Here is a 26984-nt window from a genome sequence, read left to right as displayed (position 1 = left end):
CATTATTTTAAGTGAGTTGCTGTGACGGCTTCAGGTTTTATTTAGGGACCAAAGCAGGATGGGGAGAAGAGAAAGAAAGTAAACCGCATGTGTTATGAGTGTCAGGCCTGCCATCAGATGGAGAGGAAACAGCAGCAGGTGAATCCTCTTTATCTTGTTTCGAATTGTGGTTTACAAAGTAGAGTGCCCTGTCCCCTTGGGCTTAAGATTTGAGATAGAAAAGGTATTTCCCAGATTTTTCTTTTTTTCCCCCCATTTAGAGCAGAGGGAAACACTCTGTTTTTTCAAAGAAAGACATCTTGGTGAGACAGGACAATAAAAGTGTGTTATATGCTAGCCCACGACCAGCCTTGTGACATACAGAATGAGGATTTCTCTGCATTGAAAGCTTTTCCTCCTCTCCCTACCGTGAAGCAGCAGAGAACAAAGTCACTTGTCTGAAAACATTTCGGGGAACTTTGGAAGAAAGGATGCCAAAAACTTATGTTATTACAAGACGTACCAAATCAGAAGGATCTAGAGTTGACAATTCTGTCATAAAGGAAGTACTACCCGGAGGCTAGTTCTGCAGCTCTTACTGGTTAGGAGGGCCCTTGCAGGTGGAGGAACATGGTTCCATGGCCCTCACAGGGAGCGCACCTTCACTTTGTGTTCCCTCATAGCATACACAGTGGTTCCCAGTCACCATTGGCTGGAGTTTCCAGAATTTCCTCACCTGTGTAATTTTAGAAAGGGCAGGGCAGCATTGCTGTGTGTTCTGTCCTCCCCTTCCCACCCCACCCCCCGCCCGCCCCGAACAGAACATTAATAAATATCATAGGCATTCTCCTATTTGATTTCCCCTTGTTTTTTCTCTTGGATTCCTTCATCTGCCTTCAGTATTTTGTCCTCCAAGGGTTAGTAATGGGCAGACCCATTGAAAACCTTTCGTATTTATGAAGTCTGAAGTTAGCCTCACCTGCCTCCCAGTATTTCCTCAAAGCTCTCCTGTTTAATGATCCTGGAATCCAAACATTTTAACGTTTTGACTTTCTTCTCTTCCTCCTCCACTCCTGATGAAGACTGTTACCAGAATAGCTTATCTGAATGCTGGCAGTCTTAATTTGTGGGGGTGTTTGCACGCCTGGGAATTAGGATTAGGAAGGTGGCATAATAGCACACTGAGTTGTAACTGATCTTCTGACTTCTGACTACATTTTTAACACTTGTTGAAGATAATGTTTTTAAGACACATTCCCAAACAGACTGTGCTTTAAAGAGCGCACACGTTAGGCTCAGCCGAAGACGGCCGGGGACCCTGTTTTTAAAGAGCACTTCCTAACCTAGAACTTCCTTACCCTGGGTTGCTGGGTCAGCATGCAAGAAGTGATTAACTTCCCGTCTTAGTTATGCGGGCCACACCTCTTCAAGTCAAATAAAAATGACACCTCTGGCCCAAGAGCCATAGCGTGCCAGAAGCCAGTTCAGGAGTATCCTTTGGAAAGTGTGAGTAAAAGGTGAAACTGTCTTTTCCTGCCTCAGAAAATGGTGCTTTGAAATGAGTGTAGTTGCTTTGTCACCCTAATCCAGAGATCAGCCTTCATTCTCTTCCCCGTTCGTTCGGGCAAACCTCCTATTAAAATTGCTGCCTTAAGAAAGCAGACTGACACTTGTCTTACTGGAAAAGCAAGATACCATAGGACAGAGAATGCCAAGCCAACCCCTACGTGGGGGATTTGGCTTCTGATTTTTATTGGCGTGACACGGCAGTACAGTATTTATTTGACGTGCGGGGAGAGCCAGTCGGTCATGGAAGATACAGTTAGTACCTCCCGGGTGCCAGAATGCTAGACACCACTGGGGAAATGGCACGGATCCTTCTTGCCCAGACCGTGGCTCCCAGTGGAGGCAGAGAGACCTCCACAACTACTGGAAATAGGTGGTGTGCCCAGGGGGCGCTGTGTGGAGGCAGAGTGGAAATCCCACCGCTGGGGGCGGTGAAGGTAGTGTAGCGTGTGTAGTGATTAGGAGCTCGGGATCGAGGGCCTAAAGCCAAATCCCGACTCCTCCGCTTCCTCACTGGGACTTGGGGCGCGTGATTCACCTGCCATATCCCTTCGGCAGGAAGGGAGAACATAGTGGCACCTTCCTCATGTGGTGGTGAGAAACGGAATGAGGTTTTGCACGTGAAACACTCAGCATACTGCATCTCGGACAGGTGTTAGGTATGGCAGTGTTATTTAACTAGACCTTGAAGAGTGGGTAGAACCGAAGAAGTGGCAGAGGTGAGGAACAGCTCGAAGGTGAAAATGTGCATGTCGTATTCAAGGAGAGGAGAGTGCTGGTCTGGTCTAGCCGAGGGCTTGAGGGACCAACATCGTCCCTCCCTTTTGTGTAAGTTTTAACCCTGTGTGTTACTCAGCTGCTTTCTCAGCACTTGCCCTAGCAACAGCCCTAACAACAACAACAAAAAGCTGTGCTCTGGGTACCGATGTGATGTGGAGAAAGAGAAATTGCTCAGCTTCCCTTGGCCGATTTGCTAGATTAGCTCTTTACTGTAAAATTGGAGTTGGAGTGAGGGAATCGCTTTCATTTCTGTTAATGAAAGTGAAGACTGTAAGGCTGACTGTCATGCTGGGTCCTTTTCCCAGCTGAACCATTTAGCAACCCACCCTCATAGTGGGAGCCTTCCGCACTCAGCTGAATGAAATTGAAAATCTACGATTGCACTTCAGTGGGGCCCATGAATAGACGCTTTGTCTGTAAAGAGTTGGTGTTGCACATGGTCTCTGTCTCACAGTATCATGCGTTTGCAAAGATGAGATCAGGACCGGCAGGGTCTTATTTTAAAACCAAAAACAAAAACAAAAACAAAACAAAACCAAAAAAAAGAAACCACAGGCTGGGAGTCTTGGTCCACAAAATGTGCCTTTTGGGCAAGCTCAAGTTGCTGAATTTAGTGTGTTTGACCATGGATTTAAAGACAAGACATTATTGGCTATTCACCCTTCTATCTGATGTGCTCTTATCTTTGTGTTTAAAAAAAAAGACAACAGAATGATAAAGAAAATCTTTCACTCACTGTAGCTACCACATGACAAGACAACCTATTGAAAAAGCAAACCAATTCAATCACGCATTGTTTGGTCTATAAGGCACCAAGTAACCAGTTTGACAGTTTGTGTCCCCCCCCAGTGAATTGGCTTATTTCATTGGATTCAGTGAATCGGCTGGTTGTTGGGGCTTTGTGTGGACACAGCTCTCATTTTGTGAGGCCTAGAACGGAGTTAAAGTTTCTAGTGTGAATAAAAACCAGCTGGGGAATTGGACAGCTAGCTCCCTAGGGAGGGATGTTGCATTTTGACAGACAAGCTGAATGGTATGAAATATGAGCTCTTTGTAACCTGCTCGGGAAAGACTCTCAGTGTGTGCTTCAGAAAAGGCTAGGCCTACTCAATGTGCTGTGAGGCCAAATAAATACCATAGCCTTAAAGATGGGGTGGGGGGGGGGGGCCTACTTGACCTTGGATTTTCTGATTCCTGAAAGAATTGCATCTTTTAAGAGAAGGATTTTTGCTCCAAAGCATGTGCTCATTCATTCATTTTGGGAAGGAAACCTCCAGTTCAGCGCACGGACGCTTAGTGAGCAGTGGTACCCCTGGCTTTGTGCTGCGGGCGCTGCGCGTGGTGGTGTGTTTATCTAGCTTACCGTCAAGGGATGGCGGATTTTAAATATGCGCTGACATGTATTTTGAATACTGTCACAGAGGAGCTACAGGGTGCTCAGGGATTGTAGAGCAAGGAGTTTTAACCTCAGCGAGGGTCCGGTAAAGCTCCCCAAGGCAACAGTGTGTAAATGGAGACTTACAGAGTGAGGCGGACAAAGGCAGTGAGGGTGGAGGTTTTCTGGGGAGAGCTCTTGAGAAAACAGCGTGGAACTTGGAGCTGGGGGAAAGAAAGAAAAAATAAAAAACAACACGTGGAAGAAACCTAGAGTGGTTGCTGTGGAGAGTGAAGGGGAAGCAGGCCGGGGATAACAGGGTTGCGAATACCGTGGGGTTTCATCCTTCCCCGGAGGTCCCGAACGCTTGCTGTGCGCCAGGTGCGGCACCAGCCCTTTTCCCGTTGCCGCCGCCCGTGTTGGTGTAGTTTTCTAAATGGAGGAGCTGAGATTTTTGAACCCGCTCTTCTGACTTCCGCTTCCAACGGGTCGGTAGAGTCCAGCCCGCAAGAAAGATGGTAATCTTCAATAGCCAGGCACACATTTGGACCACTCAATCAGTCTAGTAATTTGTTCATTTCAGACAAAGGACTGTGATTATTATCTAAAAAAATCCATTTCCCTACACTACCCCCTAAGAATGGCCTGGTGCTATTTGTTTCTGGCTTCAGAGTCTAGTTGAGTAGAGGACAAAAAAGGCATGGGGACACTGAAATAGCGACTGGAACTTTGAGAAATTGTTTTGAGCTGGTGTCATGCGTTTTCTCAGTTTATTTTAAGCCCAAAGAACTGCTGTAGTGTGTTTTTGGTGACAAAAATAGACCATCTTTAACTATGGGCCTTAGCTTATAGCACACCTGTTCTTAAAAAAAAAAAAAAAAAATGACAATGGGCAACCCATATCTAGTTTTCAAAGAGCAGAGAATTGCTCTGATCATCACTGAACCAGCTTGTTCTCATCCACCACCTAGTGATACTGAAATATCTTTTTAGGACCCAAATTATTTCAGCAGGAGTCAAGAATCACCTCTGCTTCCATAGAGAAAGGTCTTCTGAATGCATTTTATCCAGTATTTGAGAAGAGGCAAGCAGATTAAAAACTGACCTGTAACTCTGGGAAGTCCGAATTCAGTGAGTGTTGGATCAGGCAGGGTGTTTGTAAAAAAAACTTTCCTGGGACTAGTGGACCCTCCTTCCTAGTTAGCCCGCTGTTGCACTGGCCGTTCAGTCTGAGACAGCATCAGGGGCTGACCCAGATTTGCTAGACTTCATGCCTTTCTAGAGCAGCAGGCTGTGGTCTCGCTTGATTTGGGGCCTGTGAAGGGATGGCACATGTCTTTTCCCATCCTGGGAGAGGATTAGGGATGCTAGGAAGGCAGAGACTTTATGCTGCTTCCTTTCCCAACCCTAAAAAAAGATGCCCCGAGACAGTGGGTGACCTGGCTGTAATACTAACTGGCAGCGTGAAGGAGACCAAGTCTAATAAGCGTTTGTGCTTTCATAACAGACTTTGCCAATGAGAACAGATCCACCCTCAGGTTTTCTCTTAAACTTGGGCTTAGATTTTTTTCAGAGCCAGAAGAGGGAGCACCAGTTAACCAAGAATACATTTGGGGCACGAGTGAGTAACGTAATTGAAAAGGTTCTTTTGAAGCTCTGTTGGAAATAAGAACGAATCATTACTCATCAGAAAGCTGTGATGTTGGATATAGAATGCAAGAGGTGCTCTGGGGGAAACCTGTAGTCACGTTGTGTATGGAATCTTTTGGTTTTTGTTAAGACTCCTCCCAGTTTCCCTTAATCCAGAGTCAGCCAGTACACTGCTTGGCAAATCGTGGCGAGAGGGGAGGGCCTCTCGAGGGCTTTGCTAATATCACTCTTGGGAGGGAGAACCGTTCTCATTCAGAGGGCACTATCCCTGTCCCAGACTACATTCTGTCTATGGCATTCCTCCTTTAAAAAAAAAAAAAAAGAGAGAATCCAGCAACCTGCATTCTGTTTTTTATTTCCTTCATTAGATAGGTTACCAAGCATTTAAAAGACTGCTAGGTGGTACAACTGTGGTGATCATATGTTCTGACTTTAAAATCTGGTTAAATAATTTGACATGTATTAAAGGTATTTTATAGAGACCAGGAGAGAATATTTGAAGTTGTCAGCTCAAAATCGCTAAATAGCTGTACCTGCTCTTCCCACAGAAGATAGAATGTTCTTTATCCAGAAGGAACGGCTGAGCTCTCCTTTGGAGCCATGGGAGACTCTTTTCCTTTGTGGCTCAGTTGTTACTGAGCCTGATGTCTAGATCAGCTTTGCTTGCCAGGGATATATCTTTCTTTTACCAGTTAGATTGTAAGTTCGTTGAGGGGGATAGAGGACTTTGGTCCTGGGATTAGCCCTGCTGCTAGTTTGCTCTGTGACCTTGGGCATAATTCGTTAAAAAACAAAAATGCTAAGATCCTTACTGAGTTAAGTAGGGTAACAGTCACATGTGTACATAAATGACTGTCCTTTATCCAGTGGCCACACAGTGACATAGGGAATTCATTACCTCATCTAGTTTTTAAAAGGGAGTCTGGGACGGTAGTGCCAGTATAAGACCTTCTGAGCCTCACCTCCTCCATCCGCGGAAAAGGAGCACAATTTAGGAGAAGAAAAACTTCTGTACATACAGAGATAGTCCTCATCTCAGCTAAACTTGAAAAAATATAAAGAAATATTGGCCCTGTGCACTATTGGAAACTGTTTTTGTTCAGGAAATTTATGGAGTGCCTACTGCATATCAGGCCCTGGAACCCACTCATCTTGCAGCCTGATAGAAAGGGCCCTTCTGTCAGTCGCTTCTCATTCTTCACATGGCATTCGAACCTTTTTCTTGTCCCGGTGGACTCCAGAGGGACCCCCGTCGGCTTACAAATGTCTTCCTACTCCACCAGAGTTGGGAGTTTCCCTTTATGCTCTTTTCTTGTTTCGAAAGCCAAGGGGCCAGTGGGAAATTCCAACCACCGTCTCTTCGCAGTGCCGTCCTGGCAGAAACTATTGGTTCGTTTCTTTGTTTCCTTTGCCACCTGGGTATTATCAAGACCAAGAATCGGGCCTGTTTTTAAGGAAACTGAAGTAAAGAACAATGCACTGTGTTGCTCGTTCAAAAAATAGATCCATGCAAAAGAACGAGATGAAGGTGGTTCAAACTGACCGGGTCCTTGGTTTTTGTCATTTCATCATAGAGTTCACGTAGGGGAAAAAGGGGCTTTGGTGTTTATAGATCACTAGCCTCTGGAGCCTGGCTCTCTCAGTGCTGGGTGTGACTCTCTCAGAGCTTGATTTCTCACCTGTGAAATGGTGCTAATAACCCTTACCCTGAAGATGGTTGTAAGGTTTCAGGTAATTGTGCAAAGTACCTAGCAGTGGCCTGCACATGGCCACTCCAGATTAATCACTGGTTTCCATTTTTGACCCAATAAGACTCTAAACTTAGAGGCACAGATGTGTAGATTATTCTCAGGGCTTGGTCTCCTCTGGCTAGATGCTTTTTTTCAATTCAGCCTGCTCTGTGAGTGCCCTCGAAAGAAGATTGATGTTGGGATGGTGTTACTTTCTCCTCTCCAAGAGCCTGCTGCTTGGAGGGCCCCAGGGACTCCATAATGAGCGACCCACGTCTGACCGGGGACTGAGACAGCTGGCAGGCCACTCACAAGAGTGGCGTTTCCATCTGACATGTGCCCAGTAACCCTTCAGGTGCCTGATGTGTTGTTTGTCATACCGACAATCTGGCCCACCTCTTAGTGTGTACCACAAAGTCTGATTTCCTTACTAGAAAGGTTTAGAATTCGTTGTGCAAGAATCCCCGTCCTAATTTTGTGACACCCTACAGAGCCTTCACTTACTTCTAGGAGGTGTTTTGACATTCGATAAACCAGGGTTTGTTTAAATCTGAGAGGGAGAATCCATGTCATTTAGTAACGGGAGTTGATCCTGTTGTTAAAGCTTACTCTCCATTTCTGCATTTTGTAAGTTGAAGCACTGAACTCGGGTCTTGGATTCTTTGGGACGAGAGGCATAAGGGCAGTATCCAATTTAGTCTTTCATCGAATGGCAGAATCTCCTTGACAGTGGTGTGGCAGAGGTATGTAGTTTGCAGCCTGTGCTTGGAATATTTATACAGAGCAGTCCCTTCCTTTTTAAACACCTGGGGATTTTGTTTTTTAAATTTCTCTTTATATTTAAGGCCAAAATTGCCTGTGTTCTCTTCGTATCTCTTTCAGCATAACCCTTTGGAATCATATAAAATAATCTCTCTTTCCAAGAGATAGTCCTGTAGCTGTATGAAATAGTTGTCATAATGCGCCATTCCTTCCTTTTCCAGCTTAAAGATCCCTGGTATTTTATGTGAGTGGGCCTCTATTACCTTAGAAACTCTCCAGATTGTCGGTGTACCCTTAATCATTTATTCAGCTATCCATTTATTCATTCTGCCTCTCCCAGGACCTTTCAGGGAAGGGCCGTGAACCATAGTGGTTAAGAGAGCAAGCTTTGTAGTCAAAACTGACTTGGGCAAGTAACTGAATTTTTCTACGACTCCGCTTCATCTGTAAAATGGAGTTATTAACCCCATACCCTTGGAGCTGTTGTGAGTCTGGAATGAAATAATACATCTAAGGAACTTAAGCAAGGGTCCAGTACATAGTATTCAGTTGATAGATGGTAAAGTTTCTAGTTAACTTAGATTGTTAGAACACACCTCATCATCTTGTTCTGGTATTGAGAAGGTGGAGGAAGGAAGTATAAGATTAAAATTGATCGTTTACTAGAACTATGGTTAGAAGGCTTGGTAGGGGCGTCTGGGTGTCTCAGTTGGTTAAGCGTCCGACTCTCAGTTTCAGCTCAGGTCATGATCTCATGGTTTGTGAGTTCAAGCCCCACATCGGCTCTGCGCTGACAGTGCAGAGCCTGCTTGAGATTTTCTCTCTCTCTCTCTCTCTCTCTCTCTGTCTCTCTCTGCCCCTCCCCTGCTTGTTCTCTCTCTCTCAAAATAAATGAAAATATAAAAATAAAAGTAAACTTAATTTAAGAAAAAGAAGGCCTTGTGGTGATTAGAAAAAAAGTTCCATTTTTTTATTCCTTAACAATTTATTTGGAAGCATCAGTTTTATTGAAGAACAATACCGTTGTCAGTTTTGACAGGGAAATTCTGCAAGACTGAGACTGATAAAAAGAATGTCGCTGAAATCCAGATGGTCTTCCTTGTATATTCAGAATCTGTAGCTAATAATTTAAACTGTATGGCATTTTTAAGGGAGAGCATCGCTTGACTCATGGTTATTCGGTTGCCACAATGTGTGACAACAGAAGCACTCGCCCCTCTCTTTCCTCGAATTACTGGATGGCTACTGTGTGGCTAGGCACTGAGCCAGGTCGCCCACATTTCACCCTCAAGACCACCTTGTGAGGAGGCCCTGTCCCTGAGATGCCAATAAGTCACTTACCCAGAGTCACAGGACTTGTCTGTCAGGATTCAGACCCAGGTCTGCTAAGATTTCAGATCTTAAATTCTTTATGTTATACTTCATATAAATAGAAGATGTCAGGGAGAGAGTCTAGATTGGTTAAATTATCTCGTGTAAAGATACATCATGAATCACTCATTTGCTTTTCCTTACTTCTTTGGTAAAAAGTCCAGGTCCGAGCCTGTTTGCCTCTGGCAGGCAGTCTGGAAGGGGAAGGAACAGTGGCCACTCCCTGCAACCTGAGAGGCGGTGTGGCTGCATTTATGAGGAGTGGGGCAGGGGCAGGGGTGAGCCTCGTGGAGCCTCTGTGGTTCTTCTCTGGAACGCCAAGATCCATTCGCGTGGCGGTACAGTCTTCCAGACTGACCCAGTTAGCAGGCTCTGTGTAGAGTGGATGGTCTTTGCCTTTTGGTGGTCATTGCAGGTAATGTCAACCAGCTTAGAGATGGGCTTGTGCCTTCTTTCGTGTACGTTTTCTTCTCAGTTGTTCTTTTTCTTTGGTACTTGTTTGCACAGGAAGTCCTCTGAGAATCTCAGACTAAACAGGAAGCGATTTGTTCCCATATAAATAGAGGTACCAGAAGGAACGAAGATGGGCAGGAAGAGGAATGTGAATGGTTGACCCTGGCTAGTTAGTTGTCCCTCCAGTGGATTTTATGCAAAGATCCCTAAATACTTTCAAGTTTATAGGTTGCGTATATTTGTAATAAATCTGCCCTCTAAATTCATCTCGTTAACTTGGACATGAAACCGAATTGCCGGAGCTACACCTGGGTCCATTTGCCTTGCTCCTGTTTGGTTACCCTTTTCCTTAGTAGATATTTTAACAGAAGTCCAGAATTTCAGGTACGTTTTTGTCACTTTTAGGAAATTTACCGTTTGTTCAGAGCATTTTTTCCTCATGTGAGCTTCAAAATAAAAGGATTGAATAATTTTGGAGCAGAATATCTCAGAAAGGTCTATGAGCCTGAGCTTTGGAGACAGACCCTCCTGGGTTTGAATCTCAGCACTATGACTTACTAGTTGTGTGACTTAGGCACGTGGGACATTTTTCCTTGATTCAACGGAATGTCGTGAGGTTTAAAAGAAGTAATATTTGGGACCTGGCTTGGTACACGGTGAGCTCTCAAGTGGTTGCCGCTGCCGCTGCTCCTGCTCCGGAGGAAGGGGGCTGCTGGGAAAGAAGAGACAAGTATTACCTTCTTTGTCATGTTTGCTCAGTTGGTTTTACCCTTTCCTGATTCGATAGCCATTGAGAATTAACCCCGGGCTAATGTCTGGAAGGGAATTCTCATTTGGAGCTTTCAGCCGTAGCAGAACACATGCTCTATTTCTTTTCTGGAAAGAGGAAATTACTCATTCTCCATTCCATCTTTTATCTTTTTAAAGATTTTAGCCGTCTTGAGTGTATGACATTCATTATCCATGTGGGATGTTTGGAAAACTTCCTGTTTACTCCAGGGCACCCCTGATAAAGGATGTGGATAGCCATCTCGTTGTTATTAACTCAGCATGGCCTGCTTCTTCTAAACACCTTTGTGTTGATAATGCAGTCTCACACTCAGGGTGTGACTGTGTGTCAACTGGCTGGCATCTTGTGTGATATTTGGAGGCTGGAAAATACAGAATTAGTGAGATGAGCAAATGGATCTCTATCCTGCTTGGAGTCTTCCCAGCAGTTTCCACACCACTGTGAATTCCCTTCTGGAAGCTTTAGCTGATGTTTAAGTTGCATGTTGATATTCACTTTGTTTTTGTTTTATGCTTTCTTTTCTCTTTCCTATACAGAAACCAAAGCCCAAACCCCGGCCGTCCATCACAAAGGCAACCTGGGAGAGTAACTATTTTGGGGTGCCCTTGACAACTGTCGTGACTCCAGAGAAGCCCATCCCTGTGTTTATTGAGAGATGTATTGAGTACATTGAAGCCACAGGTAAGAGTGTTGTTACCTCAGAGCTGATCATGGCTTTCACTGTCTACGGGCTACTTTCTGGCGAGCTGAGCCATCTGGAGACTCTGGGATCAGCTCTCCTTAAGTGTGAGATGCTTTCTGAGAAGGAGCTGAGCAGTCTGGACAGCTGTCAGACTTATGGGTCTCCATCTGCGTGTAGTTTTGCGGCTGTTGTACGGGATCCGTGAGACCTTTCCGTGCACCAGGCAGCGTGTTTTCAGGCCTGCAGCTGTGGCTGGTTAGGTGCTTTCGCTGTGCTCCCTCAGCTCCCTGTCAGAGCACCCACCCTGTTTGTCTGTGGCCTCGAAGATCTGCCAGCCGCTTGAGGGCGGGGAAAGGGGCGTGTTACCATTGTGTCCGCAGCCCTGTCCTGGGCACAAATGGTAATAAACTTTGGCTTAATAAAACAAAGGAGTAGTCGTGACTGTTGCAGACCTTGGCCTTTGATCAGGCGCCTGGGATTCATTATTGATAGAATTTTTTCCCTGGGGTAAAAAAAGCCCAGCTAGGATCCTTGGATATCTTCTGGTCAGGCAGCTGTATTTCAACTCCACTGACAACTTGGTGTTACTGCAAAGAACAACTGTCTTAATGTTTTCTGCATCGTTCTCGAAGTGACAAATTTGTGCCTGTATTGAAAACATTTATTTGTTCATTAAGTGTTCTCCTAACGTGTCTCTTTGGCCTCCCTTTTGCCGTTGTGTCCCTTGGTTTGGTTTTCTCCTGGATGCTCTCAGAGCTGATGAGCTTTGAGGAGAAGGTAGTCTAAGCGGGTGCATGGTTAGGTCAGTTCTTGGGCATTAGCATTAGTAGTTGAGCTCAAGAATATGGGTTTAAACAATTTGAAACCAAAGTAGGGGTTAGAGCCTCCCTCTGTGCTCTGATCCCAGTGTTCCCTGCAATGATGTTAAGTATCGTATGGTGTGCACAGCCCATGGGTGCTGCAGATAATTTCAGCAGCATCCTAGTAAGCTGCGTGACGGTGTTAATATTTACGTAGGATGTGCCAAATCAGGGAAAATAGGTTTCAAGTTGAAGCCTGCTAAAGCAGACTTCGTGGTTATTTCCGGGGTTTTCTCTGCGACACACCAGGGTTGAATCACGGTGAACACTTTGCCTAATCTAACAGCAGATCTGCAGCTTTGTTTAGTCCGTTCTGTCCCCAGAATGGGGACACTTTTGTCAGTGTCCATCTTTTTGACACTGGTTTTATAGATCAGTTTCTTTCTGGCACCTCTCCCTTGTGCAAGGGGAAAAACCGCACAAAGGTCCCATTCAGGTGATTGAGGCCTTTACATGTTGACCTAGCACTTCAGAAAGATACCCTGTGTCATTCTGGGGGAGGGGAAGGTTGCTTTCTCCTTACCTTTATTTTCAAAGTATTTTCGATTTATTGGAAAAATTACAAGTTTAAACAAATTGGAAGTTACAAAAATTCCCAGGTTCCTTCAGTGTTAGTGTTTTAGCACTTTCCCCCACACCATTCTTTCTATATAGATAACTGTCTGAAATATTTGAAAGTTTGCAGATCTGATGCAGCTTTACTTCTAACTACCTCAGTGGGTAATTCCTAAAAACATTCTCTTACGTAACCACCGTGCGGTTATCAAAATTAGGACGTAAACATTGACCCAACGCTAACCTGTCCTCTGTTTTCATTTCATTAGTTGTCCCATTAATGTCCTTTATGGCAAAACACAAAAATATTTTGGGCCCGGGAGCTAATCCTGGACCACACATTAGGTTTAGTCGTCGAGCCTCGAGGCTCTTTCAATCTAGAACAGTTTTTAGTCTGTTTTTCATGGCCTCAATAGTTTGAACTACAGATTAGTTATTTTGTAGGACGTTCCTCCTCAGTTTGGTGTTTTTTTTGGGTTTTTTGTTTGCTTGTTTTTTGGGTGTTTTCCTCACGATTAAGTTCCTATTTGCATCTTGGGCAGAAACAGCAGGGAAGCGATGCCGTGTCCTTGTCGGTGCATCGCACCATGTGACACATGATGTCAGTTTGACCCATCACTGGTAACGTTCACTTGGACCCCTTGGTTAAGGTGGCGGTGTGGGCCGAGCTTCTCCACTGCAGAGCCACTCTCTCCCCATCGTTTGACTCCCTGGTTCCTTCAGCGTTGATCAGTCGGCATTCTCCTGTCAGGGGGAGCCTTCCCTTTGTAGGGGGAGCCTTTTGTGAACGGTCTCCTCAAGTGGCTCCCCTGTGGTAGCACAGGGTGCCTCAGTGTCACCCACATGCGCCCTAGCTGGGCACAGCAGTGGTCTTGACCAACCCCTCCCGCACCTTGCTTCTCTCGCTCTTAGACTGATTCGCTTTTTTTTTTTGCAATTCAAGTTTATTTATTTTGAGAAAGAGAGAGAGAGAGAGAGCGAGCATGAGCAGGGGAGGGGCAGAGAGAGAGGGAGAGAGAGAGGATCCCAAGCAGGCTCCGCACTGCCAGACACGGGGCTCGAACCCACGAACCGTGAGATCATGATGTGAGCTGAAACCACGAATCGGACACCTGACCAACTGAGCCACCCAGGTGCCCCCACTTTTCGGTATCCGATGACAAAATTATACCTCTCCTTGCCCTTGGATTTATGAATCCTTTTGGGTATGAGGCTTTACCACCAGCCACTGCCAAGCTGCTGCTTTTCTTAAAGTTCTCTTAGACTGTGCCACTGTCCGCCCTGTCACCAAAAGGCTTGGAGCTTCAGGATCACCTCCGATCAGTTCCCAAGTCTGTCACTTCTACTTCCTCATCTCTCGGCTCTATCCTCTCTGTTTCATTTTTGCTTCCCCACCATCACCCCCCTCGTCGTGATTATATGACAGTTCCTCTACTAAAAACCTCTTTTTACTGCCTCATTGCCTACCAGGTGCCGGCCTCAGCAGTCTTGCCTCCTCCCATGTGTGGTGCTGTTATGGTTGTCTGCCCGCCTTCCTGCCCCCCCGTCTTCCTCTTTCCCTCTCTCTCTCTCTTCTTTCTTCCTTTTCTGTCCTCTGCTTTCTGTTTTATGCTACTACAGGCATTAATTTTTAACTTGTTTTACAAGGTGGGTGGCTCAGTTGGTTGAGCGTCCGGCTCTTGGTTTCGACTCAGGTCATAATCTCAAGGTTTCGTGAGTTTGAGCCTGACATCGGGCTCTGCACTGGTAGTGTGGAGCCTGCTTGGGATTCCCTCTCTCTTTCTCTCTCTCTCTCTTTCTCTCTCTCTCTCTCTCTTTCTCTCTCTCTCTCTCTCTTTCTCTGCCCCTCCCCTGCTTACACTGTTCCTCTCTCAAAATAAATAAATAAACTTAAAAAAATTACTTTTGCAAGAATACAAGCAGGATTTCTTTGTATTTTGCTGCTTTGCATGGGTTCTTCGTGTGGTTTGAAATGTATCCCACATTCCTCCTTGCCTCTGGAACTTGTCCTCATTCTTCAAGACTGCCCCACCCCCAGTAGCCGGTGGATGCAACCTCCCCAGTAGTTCTCAAGCATGTTTTCTCTTCCTGGGAAGAGGATTCTCTGCTCTCCTTGTCTTCTGAGAGTGTGGTACACAACATACATTACCTGTTGATTAAATGAGTGGTCTTCAGGCTGGAATACCTTAATTCCATTGTTTTCTTCTTTGTTTTCTTTGTCCTTTTAAAGTTTGATTACATACTTCCCTTCTTTGGCATTGGTTTGTACTTTTATAGAATTTCAGGGAAAAAAGTTAAACATGGAATCTGTGAATTTAATTTAGCATGTGTGTTTGGTGGGGGGGTGTTCTTTTCCCTGGAAGGATTTTTTTCCTCTTAGTAAAATTAAAGCATGTTCATTGTAGAAATTCAACAAAAGCCCAAAACTGTGAGAAAGGATTTAAAGAGTTGTTGATCTTCCACTTCGTGAAACCACTGTTAATAGTCTGATATAGTTCCTGATAGTCTTATTTCTCTGTATGTGTGTGTCGATTTTTATTTTTACATAATTACATAATGCACGTTATATTTACATGTAAATATTATATTTATATATCTACATAATATGTGGTATGATAGTTCTCAAAAATTTTTTTAGCATAACTTAGATGAGGCAAAAGAGCCCTGACTTTACCAGCTTACCTACTCCTATTTTCCTGCAAGGAAAGAATTCAGTAACCAAGAGGTGGGTTGAACGACCATTTTTTGAGAATCTCTGCTTTTTATTTATTTATTTTTTTTAATTTTTTTAATGTTTATTCAGGTTTTGAGCGAGAGAGAGAGAAAGAGAGACAGTGCAAACAGGAGAGGGGCAGAGAGAGAAGGAGACACAGAATCCGAAGCAGGCTCCAGGCTCTGAGCCGTCAGCACAGAGCCTGATGTGGGACTCGAACTCACGAACCATGAGATCACAACCTGAGCCGAAGTCAGATGCTCAACTAACTGAGTCACCCAGGCGCCCTGAGAATCACTGCTTTTTTAAAATATTTTTTTCAAGGTTTGTTTATTTTGGGGAGAGAGACCAAGTTCTAGAGGGGGAGGTACAGAGTGAGGGGGAGACCCAGAATCCAAAGCAGACTCCAGGGTCCCAGCTGTCAGTACAGAGCCTGATGCGGGGCTCGAACTCAGGAGCCATGAGACCACGACCTGAGCCAAAGTCGGACTCTCAACCAACTGAGCCACTCAGGTGCCCCGAGAATCACTGCTTTTTAAATCAGACATTGTTTTGTGAGTCTGTGAAGATACGGCTTTTTTTTTAGTGTGAAGATCTAAGTAGTTTTACTAAGTAGTTTTACTAAGTATGCACGAGCTGGGTAGCATCCCATCAAGCAAGCAGAGAGGATCTCCCTCAAAAATACAATGTTCAATTGCCGCACGACGTTCCGGCAAAATAGATTATTTAACTATTCCCCTGTTTGGGGCCTCATGCAGCATTTTCTCCTGACGCACGTAAAGAACCAGATTCACTGGGACAGACGTTTTGGGCTAGTGATACAGAGCTTCAGATCTGCAGTTAGGCCCGGTTTAGAATCGTTCCGCCTTACGCCCATCTGGAAACTGAGGGTGATGACAGGACCTGCCGCTCGGGCTGCCGCGAAGGTGCCGGCAGACTTGCACGGAGGCGCCGAGTGTGGCGCGTGGCCCAGGCAAGTGCTCAGTATGTGCCAGTTGTCGCCTTCGCCTCACCAGTAGTACATTTGGTTCTTCTTCCTATTGCCTGTCAGACTGTACCATAAATGTAAATATCTGTGACTTTTCTTTGCTCTCCAGCTTCCCCCCCCCTTTTTTTTTTAAGAGAAAGAGAGCATGAGGAGGGAAGAGGGGCAAAGGGAGAGAGAGAGAGAGAGAGAGAGAGAGAGAAACTCAGGCTGGATTCTGACACGGGGCTTGATCCCATGACCCTGGGATCATGACCTGAGCCAAATCAACAGTCAGATGCTTAACCGACTGAGCCACCCAGCACCCCTTTCTCCAGCTTTTAAATTGAACACAGTAAACCCATGGAAGAGTTAAAAGAGTAGTATGATAATTCACTCAATATTGTGCCCCGTTTGCCCTTTCTTCTCATTTTTATTGTTGGTAAATCATTTGAGAATAAGCTGCAGGTGCCACACATCCCTTCACTTCTAAAAAATCTCGGCTTGTATCCCTAAGCTTAAAGAGTCTCTCTGTAACTGCATTAACATTATCACTTTTAGGAATAATAGCATTAATTCAGTAGTATTTCACAGGCATTCCACGTTTAACTTTACTCAGTTGACTTTAAACTCTCTCTTCTAGCTAGGATTTTGTTCTAGGATCCAAGCCATGTTCACAGCGCATTTGGCTATTGCTTCCTTTGCACCTTTCAGTCCAAAACAGTTCTCTTTGCCTTTTGTTTTGTTTTGTTCTGAATGATGACCTTTTTTTTTTTTTTTTTTTTTAAAGTCTAGACAGTTGTCTTGTAGAATGTCCCCCTGTGTGGTGTGCTGTCTGTCTGTACCTCTCCATCATCCTCAGCCCCCTTCTGACACCACCCACGGCTGCCTCATCATTGCGGCTCCTGTCTCAGCAGAGGCCTGGGACTGACGAGATTTTGTTGAATGATTGAATGAATCACAGAGCGTGTGTGTCCCCAGGTCTGACTTATCCTGAACTTGCACTTAGGAAACCCTCTGCTGCCACCCCACCCGTCCGTCCCATCGCTCCCTCTACTGCTCATGGTGGAAATCGTCGTACGACCCCGGTTTCAGGCAGTCATGTCTAGCTGATTGGAGATGATACTCCACATGGAACTTGTCTGCCAGGTCTGCCCCATGCAGCTCGAAGTCCAAAGTTGTCGTGTCCCTGTCTTTGTGTCTGTCTCAGACACGTTGGCACTTGGCTTGTCCTGGCAAATAAAATACCGCACCGTCACTTTCAGAGGCCGTGCTTGGGAATTCACACTCCTGCCCACCAAAGTGAGAAAGAAAGATCCAGTGAGAAACCCAGAAGGAAGCCCCTCTCCTTGCATGCCTCAGGACCCTGGTTGCTCCCCACCTGCCACCTCATGGCCAGGGTCTGTCACAGCTAGCAGTGGGGAAGTGGTGGCATGACCGTTAGGAATTGGGACAACGTGAACTATCCCATCACCTTAATATTTTTTCCTAATTACAAAAGTAATAAATTTGCTCACAGTAAAAAAAAAAAAAAAAAAAAAAAAATTATTATAAATACAGATCTAGAACAGAAAGTGAAAGTCCCTTACAGTCTCATCTCCAGAAGTAATCTGCATTAATAGATGGATTATGTTTTCTGCTAGTACTCCCCCCCTCCCCCCCAAATGTTTCACAGCACGAGATCGTGCGTACGCTGTTCTGCAGCTTATTTTTTGTTTTAATTTAACACTGCATACACCTTGGGCATCGTCTTTTTAATTCCATCTCCAAGCCAGCTAACTTGCATTTTAATCTTGGACCTGAGAAGAGAGGGTGGCAAGAGTTGGGGGCAGGGGTCTCGGGGAGTGTACGAAGAGAGGCTTGTTGGCAAGCAACTCCGTATTCCAGGGGTGGCCCACGGCAGGTTCCTGTGACTGCTGTGTTTCCTCCTCAGAGTTTGTGAGTAAACTGCCGAGCCCTCCTTGACACAGATCTTAAGGCAAGGATCGCTGCCTTCTCGCCTCACAATTTGCTGCTCCCGCTGTGTGTTACCAGGACTCTGTGGGAGCTGGAGATTGCTTCTGGCTTGCACCTTTTTTTTTTTCCTGAGCTTTCCGACCAGTTCACTCACCCTCGTTTCATATTTCCTGAAAAACTGGAACGTGTTTGGGGTGTCTGGGTGGCTGAGTCAGTTGAACGTCTGACTTCAGCTCAGGTCATGATCTCGTGGTTTGTGGGTTTGAGTCCCGCGTCGGGCTCTGTGCTGACAGCTGAGAGTCTGGAGCCTGTTTCAGATTCTGTGTCTCCCTCTCCCTGCCCCTCCCATGCTCGTGCTCTCTCTCTGTCTCTCGATAATAAATAAACATTAAAAAAATAAACAAAAGTGGAAAGTGTTCAAGAAGTGGCCCGTAGGTAGAACAGCTTTCAGATTGATTTGCAGATGGTTTTAGCCCAGCCCAGCCTCAGAGACAGCCTCTGTGCTTGCTGTGCTGATAGGACGGCAGCTCGTCCCTTGCGGCTCTGGTTACCTGATCAGGCCGGGAGGGGCACGTCGCGACTGCAGCTGCTCTGGGGCCACCGCTGCCATTTGGACTGCCTTTGTATTTCTGGCTAGAACACTTCCCCCCAGTTTTCCTCCACGTGGAAAATCGTCAGGGCAGTGGAGCCCCTGCTCCCCTTCTATAGCAGTGTGGTGCCGAGTGAGGAGAGAACATTGGCCAAGCCAACCTGAGCTCTCTGATGCGTGGCAAGGAGTAGGAATATTCAGCCCTGTCCAGAGTTTATCTCGCTGGAGTCAGGGTGGGGACTTACTTTTAGAGCCTACTCACAGTCCTGAGAATAATTTCTCAGGAGAAGTATGCTGTCTTTACACCTCACTGTGGTCATAAAACTAGGGTTTTAAATCCCAGGTCTCCGGGCCAGTTCTGGGTCAAGGTTCTCTTCCCACAACTGGGGGAAACATCCATGTCCGGCAGCATAGAAACCCCCCGAGGGAGCTTCCAAGTGTCACTGCTCCCCGGCCTGAAGGTCTAGTCTCCCGGAGGCCGAGTGCTTCGTGCCGTCCTCATCTGGGCTCTGCGGCACGTATTCCCCAGGCCTGTGGCCTCGCTGAAGACCGCATTCTCGAGGAATGACTTCTCTGAATGATGTATGTGTGAGACCAGACCCCCTTGCTCCCTCTTTCTGTGATCTTTAACCTTTTTCTTTTGGCAGTGGGAGGGGGCAGGGTGACAATAGCAAAAATGGTTTCCCACCTAATAATCATTTTCTTAATTGCTTTGCTCAGTTACTAAGAGGTGGCGAATTCCTGGCACCTCTGGCAAGTGCCACAGAGGGCTGAGGAAAGAAATTGTTCCCAGGGAGAGGCGGTTTCATTTGGGCAGAGGGCCCCTCTCGTACATCTTGAATTATTATGTATTCAGACCCCACCGTGTAAATAACTGGTAGGCCATGGTTTTGTTAGCGCATCTTAATTTCAGTCTGTCCCTGTGGAATGAAAAAGTCCCTGTAGTCAGGGAAGCCTGGCAGCTGTTTAAAATAATAATGCCAAACATGGTCTGCCATCACATGAACTCTCCCCATTTTCTATTCCTGACCCATTTATGGAGTGCTCGCTATGACCCGGGCATTGTCCTGGGCACTTGGCATACGTGACCTCCGTTCACAAGAGATTGTTTTGTTACTCCAAGAACCCAGATGTGGCGGGAAGCTGGCCCTTGGGAAGGGTCAACATCTTGTATCAAGCATAGGGAGGACTCAGTGTCCATAAAGTGCAGGGTTAGCCTGGCTGGAGAGAAGGTGGCAGCCTTCACGGTCTCTTCCACTCCTGTCTCGGAAGGACTCTCACCTGGTGACAGGAACGGGGCCCTGCCTTTCAGGGCAGCACCTACCTGGACACGATAGTGCAGCTGAAACTCCCGTGTATCTTCAAAGCCCTCTCTTGCGGGGCCTGCGGCTGAGCCACACGCAGAGCCCTGGGGTTTTAGTGCCTGCCCTTAGCAGGCTGTGTCATGCAAGAGGGGCTTCCTTATTTGCCTTCTGGGGCGCTGCTCCTCAGTGGACAGCAGAATCCGGTCAGCCTTGACCTCTCCTCTCCGGTTCAGTGGGAGAATGCAGGATACAGCACCAAGTAGTTATAGAAAGATAGAAACTTCCTGATAAGTTGTTAGTAGGGTCTAAAATGTTTAGCTTACTGTCTTTTTGTTGAGGTTGGGGACAAAGTCTGCAGATTTCATTCATTCAGCAGATATTTACTGACTGTTTATATTAATGAAGCACCTACTATGCTAGGAACTGTGTTGAACTCGAGTCCCCCTCCCCTCCCCCATGATGTCCAGAGACATAAGCACACAAATGCATAATTAATTCAGGCAAGGAACATTATTGGATTTTAAAATCACTGGGGAATGAAATGAGCGACAGGACCAAGTGAGGCTGTGGAGCAGTTAGAACCCTCACACGATGCTGATGGGAATGTAAAAGGGTAGACTCCCTTTGGAAAACTCTTTGGCAGTTTATTGAAAGCTAAGTGCACACTTACCATTCTACTCCTAGGTATTTGCCCAAGGGAAATGAAAACATACTCACACAGAGACCTGTACTTAACTGTTTCTAGCAGCTTTGTTCATGAGAGCCCCAAACCGGAAACCACCCAGTGTCCATCAACAGGTGAATAAACAAATTAGTCCTTCCACCCCTGGAATACTACGCAGGGGCCAAAAGAAATTCTAGCCACATGTAGCAGTATGGGGGAATCTCAGAAGCATTATATGCTGAGAGTGATTCAGGCCAGACACGAAAGATGACAAATTCTGATTCCATTTATATAAAGCTCTGTAAAATACAAACTGATCTCTAGTGACAGCGGGCAGATCAGTGGTTGCCTGGGAGCTAGGAGTGTCAAGAGGATTGATGGCAAGGGGGCATGGCAGCAATTGGGGGATGATGGAAATCTTCTATTCGAAACTATCAAATGTTATGTATACTTCAAATGGATAGAGTTCATCATGTATACACTATGCTTCGATAGTTAATTTTTAAAAACTAAAAACAAAAAAATCGCTGGAGAACAGTTCTGAAGGAACTTGATAGTTCCGTGGTCTCAAAATGTCACCCAGCACCAAGGAGATGAAGAGATCTGGGGGTCACCACCTTCACAAAGTGACCAGACCGGGTGCCCCTACTAGCGGTTCAACCAAGCATATATCTCCTTTGCTAAAACTATTTAATCTGAATCTTACCATGAAGAAACAATCAGATAAATCCAGAACGTGTTGCCTTTTAGAAGACAGCTGGCCTGGACTCAATAAAAAGGTGTCACAAAAAAGAAAAAAGTTTGAGGGCCTAACGCAACTTCTGTGTTTATAACATAAACCCCTTTCCCATTCAGATAGTCCAGTGGTGAGGCCCTAAGCTTCGACGTCACCCCTGGCATCCTGACTTTTGCAGGTAGTAGCTGGCCTTCAGCTTGAACCGGCTAAGCCCTATTTTTCTGTTCCTTCACAAGTTGGGAATAAAAATAGTAGGTCTTTCACAGAGAGTTTTTGAGAACTGGATGCATTCTTGTTTGTAATGTTCTCACGTAATTCCTGGTACGTAGTCATCACTCAGTTGACGTTAAGCCATTTTTTGGTGGCTCCTGTCACCGACTTGCTGCGCTTGTAGAAATCCAAACAGGACTTCGCCCCAAAACAGAAGCGGATGAGATCGCACGGCGGTTTTTTTGGAACTTCTCATTGAAGTATAGCAACCATTAAGGAAAAGTACAGCCATCATAAGTGCAACTCCGTGAACTGTGTGCACAAACCGAACACAACTGTGCAGCCAGTTTAGGAAACAGAAGACAGGCGAATTCCCCTAGAAACCTTTTCCCAGGCATTACCACTACCCTGACTTCTAACGGTATAGAATGATTGTGTCTGTTTTTATGCTTTAAAGTGGACTTATACCAAATGCAGTTTGGGGCCTAGCTTTCACTCGACCATGATGTCTGCGAGATTCATCCCGTGGTTGAATCCATAAATTCACCCATGCTTGTGTGTGGTTGGAGACCATTCTCATCGCCGTATACCCTTTATATCTTTCCATCGCGTGAATAATCCACTCTTTATTTATTCATTCTGCTCTTCATGGACATTTGGGTACTTTCCAGTGTGGGGCTATTATAAATAGCGCTGCTGTGAACATTCTTGTAAATGAATTTTGGTGCGTATGTGAGCACTCGTGTGCTTCAAGTATATACCCAAGAGTGATGCAGTTTTAAATAATTAATTTTAGCGTGTTGAACATGATGTTTTAAAAGACACCAGTCCCTGAAGGGACAATCATCTGTGAGGCCGGGAACTAGAGCAGTAAGAGGTTCTCCTTACTACCTATTCACGGGTTGGTGTTTTGGAACTTTGAAGGAGTTAAGGGGTGGTTCTGGAAGGGCGCTTACGGGGACACAAAGCTGTCTCACATACTCTTTTAGCAGCTGGATCGTTCCCATTTGCAAAGCGTGCCTGGCCGGAGGAGTCTTGAATTCTTCCAGTACCTTGTGAGGTAACTTTTCTTTGCCGGGGTTCTGTCTGTGGTTTTGAGGTGAGGCTGTGGTCAGCACAGATCTTGATAACCCGGTGGGGTTTACTTGCGGTCCGTTGTAGGGGCTTTGCTCCCTGATTAGAGTTTGGCTGTTTTGTAGCACAGATAAGTAGGTGTTCTTATTGACATCCACCAGTGAGGCTCCAAAACGAAAGGCTCAGCCCTGCGGGCGGTTTGTGAGGGGAGGAAGGGTGAGGCTTCAGAAGCAGGGGTCTCTGAGGGCGAGTGCCGAGCCCTGCAGCCACAGCTCGAAGGCCGGCCGTGGCTCTCATTCAGCTTGTCTGCGTCATTTGCAGGTCAGAGGTGGCCCTCATCTCCTCTGCGCAAATGGAAGCCCTCTATAAAAATGGTCTTTGACAGATACTCAGAGCTGTGACCTTCCTCCTGATTTAGCTCATTTGCCTGGATAAACGAGCAGAGTGCTTTCTGTGTGGCAGATTTAAATTTCACCACTAATTGAGGGTAGCATCTTCAGGGAGAGACGCTCGCCATTAGAGCAGAGGCCTTTGGGAGATGGCCCGGCCACAAACACATCAGGGCAGATGAAGGCAGGAGGTGGAGATGAGGAGGGTACAGAGCGCACTGTCGTTAGTAACCGTGCCCACCGAGAAGCCACGCGAGGGCTTGTGCCGTAGGCCGGGGCACCGCACGCACACGCCACGTACTCGTCAGGCAGGTTTTGGTAGCCCTCTGCCCCCGACTCGTCTTGCTGCCGAATAGTCTGTACAGGACGAGCCCGGAGCCAGGGTGCCTGGACTCAGATCTCCACGCTGCTGCTTGTGAACAAATGGTGAACCTCTCCGCGACTCCGTTCCTTGACTCTAAAATGGGGGTGACGGTACCTTGAATCCTTGAGGTGCTTCGGTATGCTCGGGGCCTGATAAGAGTACCTGGCGGGTTGTGAGGGGTGATCAGCCTGGGCTGCTGCTGCTGCTTCTGGTGCCGCTCCCGTCGCCCAGGCTGCACCTTCCACTCTGGGCGGGCCCCTGCCTGACCTTGAGGGAGCCCTCCTCCGCCCGGGCCCCTGCCGCGCCCGCGGGCCATTGTGCCCCTCACCTTTGAGGGCCGCCCAGGCGGCTCCTTCGGTGAGAGTAGCCCGGCGACTCCCTCTCCCTTCGGAGCCGAGACCTAGCGCAGGGCAGGTGAGGCGTGGACTTTAGAACCCGTCACACTCCGTTTAAAATTCCAGCTCAGCTACTTCTCTTCGCTGAGCCGCCTCCCGTCTCCGAGGTCCTGAGATCCGTGCTTCCTGTGTGCAGTGCAGCCGTCGGGAGGACCTACCTCGTGAGGGCTGCGAGGGCTGAATGAAATCATGCGTGTGAGCCCCTTGGCCTGGCACGTCGGAGACACGTGCCTGGCACGGGGAGCCCCGGTTCTTTCGTGGTGAAATCTGGGGGGCTGAGCTTCCTGCTCGTCCTTAGTGTTTCGTGGGCTGGCCCGGAACCCCCGTCTAGCTGGTCTTTCCTCACCGTCAGCCTCTTGTTTTAGGTCTCGTCTGCGCTTGCATGGCCCGTCGTGAAGCCTTGGGAATCTCTTTTTCCACAGGGCTATCGTCACCTCCATCTTACCTCACTCTCTAGGGTAGGTGGTCCCTGCGCACTTCTTCGTTCCTCTGCCTGGGTCAGAGTGCCAGCGGCCTAGGGTACCCGGAATCGTGAGGATCCTGTCCTTACTTCATTCCGTCAGCACCTGCGTATTGAACATCTCACGTACTGTGTGCCATGCACCGTTCAAGGCGCCGATGACAGAGTATTGGACAAAACAGATAAAAATTCTTGCTCTCGTGCAGCAGGCGTTACAATCTAGTGGGGGAGACGGACAGGAAATAAAATATATACAAAGAATCTTAGTGATTAGTGCTCGAGAGAATAAAAATAAAGCAGGAAAGTGGTATGTGAAATGTCTGGAGCAAGTGTTAAAATTTCAGATACGGGGGAGCTGGGGGGGGGGGGTGGCTTTTGACGAGAGCCTGATGGAAACGAGGGCGGGAGCCGTGCCGTTACCTGGGGAAGAACCTTCCAAACAGAGAAAAGAGCCAGTGTGAAATTCCCAAGACCGGAACGTTCCTGGTGAGGGCTTGGCTTTTACCGAGTGAGGTAAGAAGTCACTGGAGGGTTTTAAGTGGAGGGACAGTGTTTGGCCTCTGCTCAGTAAAATAACGCTGGCCACTGCGTAGGGAACAGTCCTGACCCTTGGGAACTTGAGTGTGCTTGATCTCCTTGCATTTCTGTAAATCTTCCTCCATTCTGCCCTTTCTCTGGGTATGTAACCAGTCCCCTATATTGCTGGCATGGATTGACCTAGACCCTTGGTTTAGACCTGAAAGGGTGGAGGGGTATAACTCAGCACGGGGGTGGGCAGCCCGGTTGGAGCCAGACTGGGAGAATGCAAGAAATGGTAAGCAGGCGGGGCAGCTGCTGATCCTGGCTTGCCTTTCCAACCTCCTCTTTCTTCGCATTTTCCCGTTTCATGCTTCCGTGTCTGCTCATCGCCGTTCTTAACCGCCCGATGTGCTGTGTACGTGCCCTCCCCCAACCCCTGCACCTGACAAATCCCCCCTCTCTCTAAAGTCTTCACACTCTAGATGTACCTCTCCTGTGTCACATTGGCCTTGCTTGAGGGTTAATAAGGCCATAAGGGTGGGGCCCTCGGTCTGGTAGGATCCGTGTCCTGAGAAGAGACACGAGAGAGCTCGCTCCTCAGAAACTGAATTGGCCGGCGCTGTGATCGTCTTGGACTTCCCAGCCTCCACTGAGAAAGTGTTTCTGTTGTTAAGCCCCCTAGTCTGTGGTACTTTCTATAGACACCGTGGCAGCCTGAGCCGATGGATACACGCGGCCGGGTGGTTTGACAGAGGCGTCGGGAGGCCTGAGACCCTTAAGGCAGGGGCCAGTTCTTTCTTCGCTTATGCATCCCAGTGGGGCTTGGCCCTCCAGTGACCTCACTCAGGGATCTTTGTGTTCACGTGACCCGAAGAGAGCAATTGGGTCAGTAAGAATGGGGATTGAGGCAACAGAAAGTCAGAAGGCCTAAGGCTGGTAGAAGGAGACGGGGAAGAGCGCCACCTGAGAACCCTGGTCTGAAAAGATAAGCTTGCTCTTTTGTGTAGCTCCTGGCTCTCAGGTGGTTGGTTTGTTTGCAATGTAAGCCGACTGGGGTATCGGGCAATCGGATCCCACTTTTTCACACAGAGATGGTGTAAAGGCCCTGTGATTTCACCTCTGTTTGCCTTCTTTCACTCCTGGCTGGAATCCTTTGGCTGTGTAGATTTGGTGGCCTCCCAGCAGTTCGAAGAAACAAACTCACACAGTTTATCTTTTCACGTAAGCCGCAATTTGGTTGAAACAAGACCTTTCTAGTACGTGGTCCAGAGCTCCTGATAACTGTAACTACGGCCAGTGTTTCCGTGGTGTGATCTGGTTTTCATGTTTCAATAGCCACGACAGAAAACTCTTTCTTCTGTTGTGGTCGTCAGGAGCCAGATTTGGGGCTGTGGCAGCAAGAGAGTGTTTGTGGAGAAACTTAATCTAGAATGAAGTATTTCACTTCCTAGGCAGAGAGCACATATTCCTCTGTGACCCATAAAGTGAGGGAAGGACCCCAAATCTGGGTAAATTCAAAGTTCTTCTGAGTCTTAAAAATGTAGATTATGGATTTGTTGTCACTGTTGTTTTGATATCGCTATGACTAGATGAGGAAAAATAAGCTAAAAGTACCTGGCCGGAACTGAACTAAATGAAACAACTCTTGATTCTCAGAAAGGCCCCCTTGGTTCTCAGCTGCCCTCATCCAAGTGATACCAGCTTTGGGGGAAGGGTCATGGGCAGGACAAGTAAGTAAAGTATTCGTGAAAAGTCAGCCTAGTTGAGAAAACCTTGAAATGGGCTGAGACGTACATGATCCGTACGTCATCCGGTGTTAGGAATGTGGTAGCGGCACTTTTCACAACAGTTATGGTGAGAATAACGAACGTTTCCGAGGTCCAGTTCTAAGTTCTTTGTAAGCGTTGTTACTTCATTTCATCCTCGCTGGGAGGGTAGAGCCCCAGAGGAGTCGGCCCTGGCCCACACACAGCTCGCCTTTCAACAGCCTTCTTGGCAGCATTTTCGTAAGGTCGACAAGATCTTCCTAATCTGAACATCTCTATTTCATATTTCCTGTATTTTAGGTAAGGCAGCTTGATCTTCATGATTTTG

The 26984-nt window shown here is 46.8% G+C and overlaps 1 protein-coding gene across 2 annotated transcripts in view; it reads left to right on the top strand.

Annotated features, from left to right (window-relative positions):
- ARHGAP35 (Rho GTPase activating protein 35) overlaps positions 1 to 26984 on the top strand; it is a 125924-nt gene that overhangs the window by 50230 nt on the left and 48710 nt on the right. Inside the window, exons 3-4 of one of the 2 annotated variants that reach the window (XM_043600447.1) lie at positions 10993 to 11137; positions 11263 to 11330. In XM_043600447.1, coding sequence (XP_043456382.1) covers positions 10993 to 11137; positions 11263 to 11315 — 198 coding nt within the window. In that variant the 3' untranslated portion in view covers positions 11316 to 11330. Of the gene's footprint in view, positions 1 to 10992; positions 11138 to 11262; positions 11331 to 26984 lie in introns of those variants that run through there. The other variant, XM_043600446.1, reaches the window with a different exon arrangement.

This window comes from Prionailurus bengalensis, chromosome E2 (genome assembly GCF_016509475.1).
Source record: "Prionailurus bengalensis isolate Pbe53 chromosome E2, Fcat_Pben_1.1_paternal_pri, whole genome shotgun sequence".
NCBI classification, from domain to species: domain Eukaryota; kingdom Metazoa; phylum Chordata; class Mammalia; order Carnivora; family Felidae; genus Prionailurus; species Prionailurus bengalensis.
The sequence above is the reverse complement of the archived record's forward strand: the minus strand, read 5'-3'. Positions and strand labels throughout refer to the sequence as shown.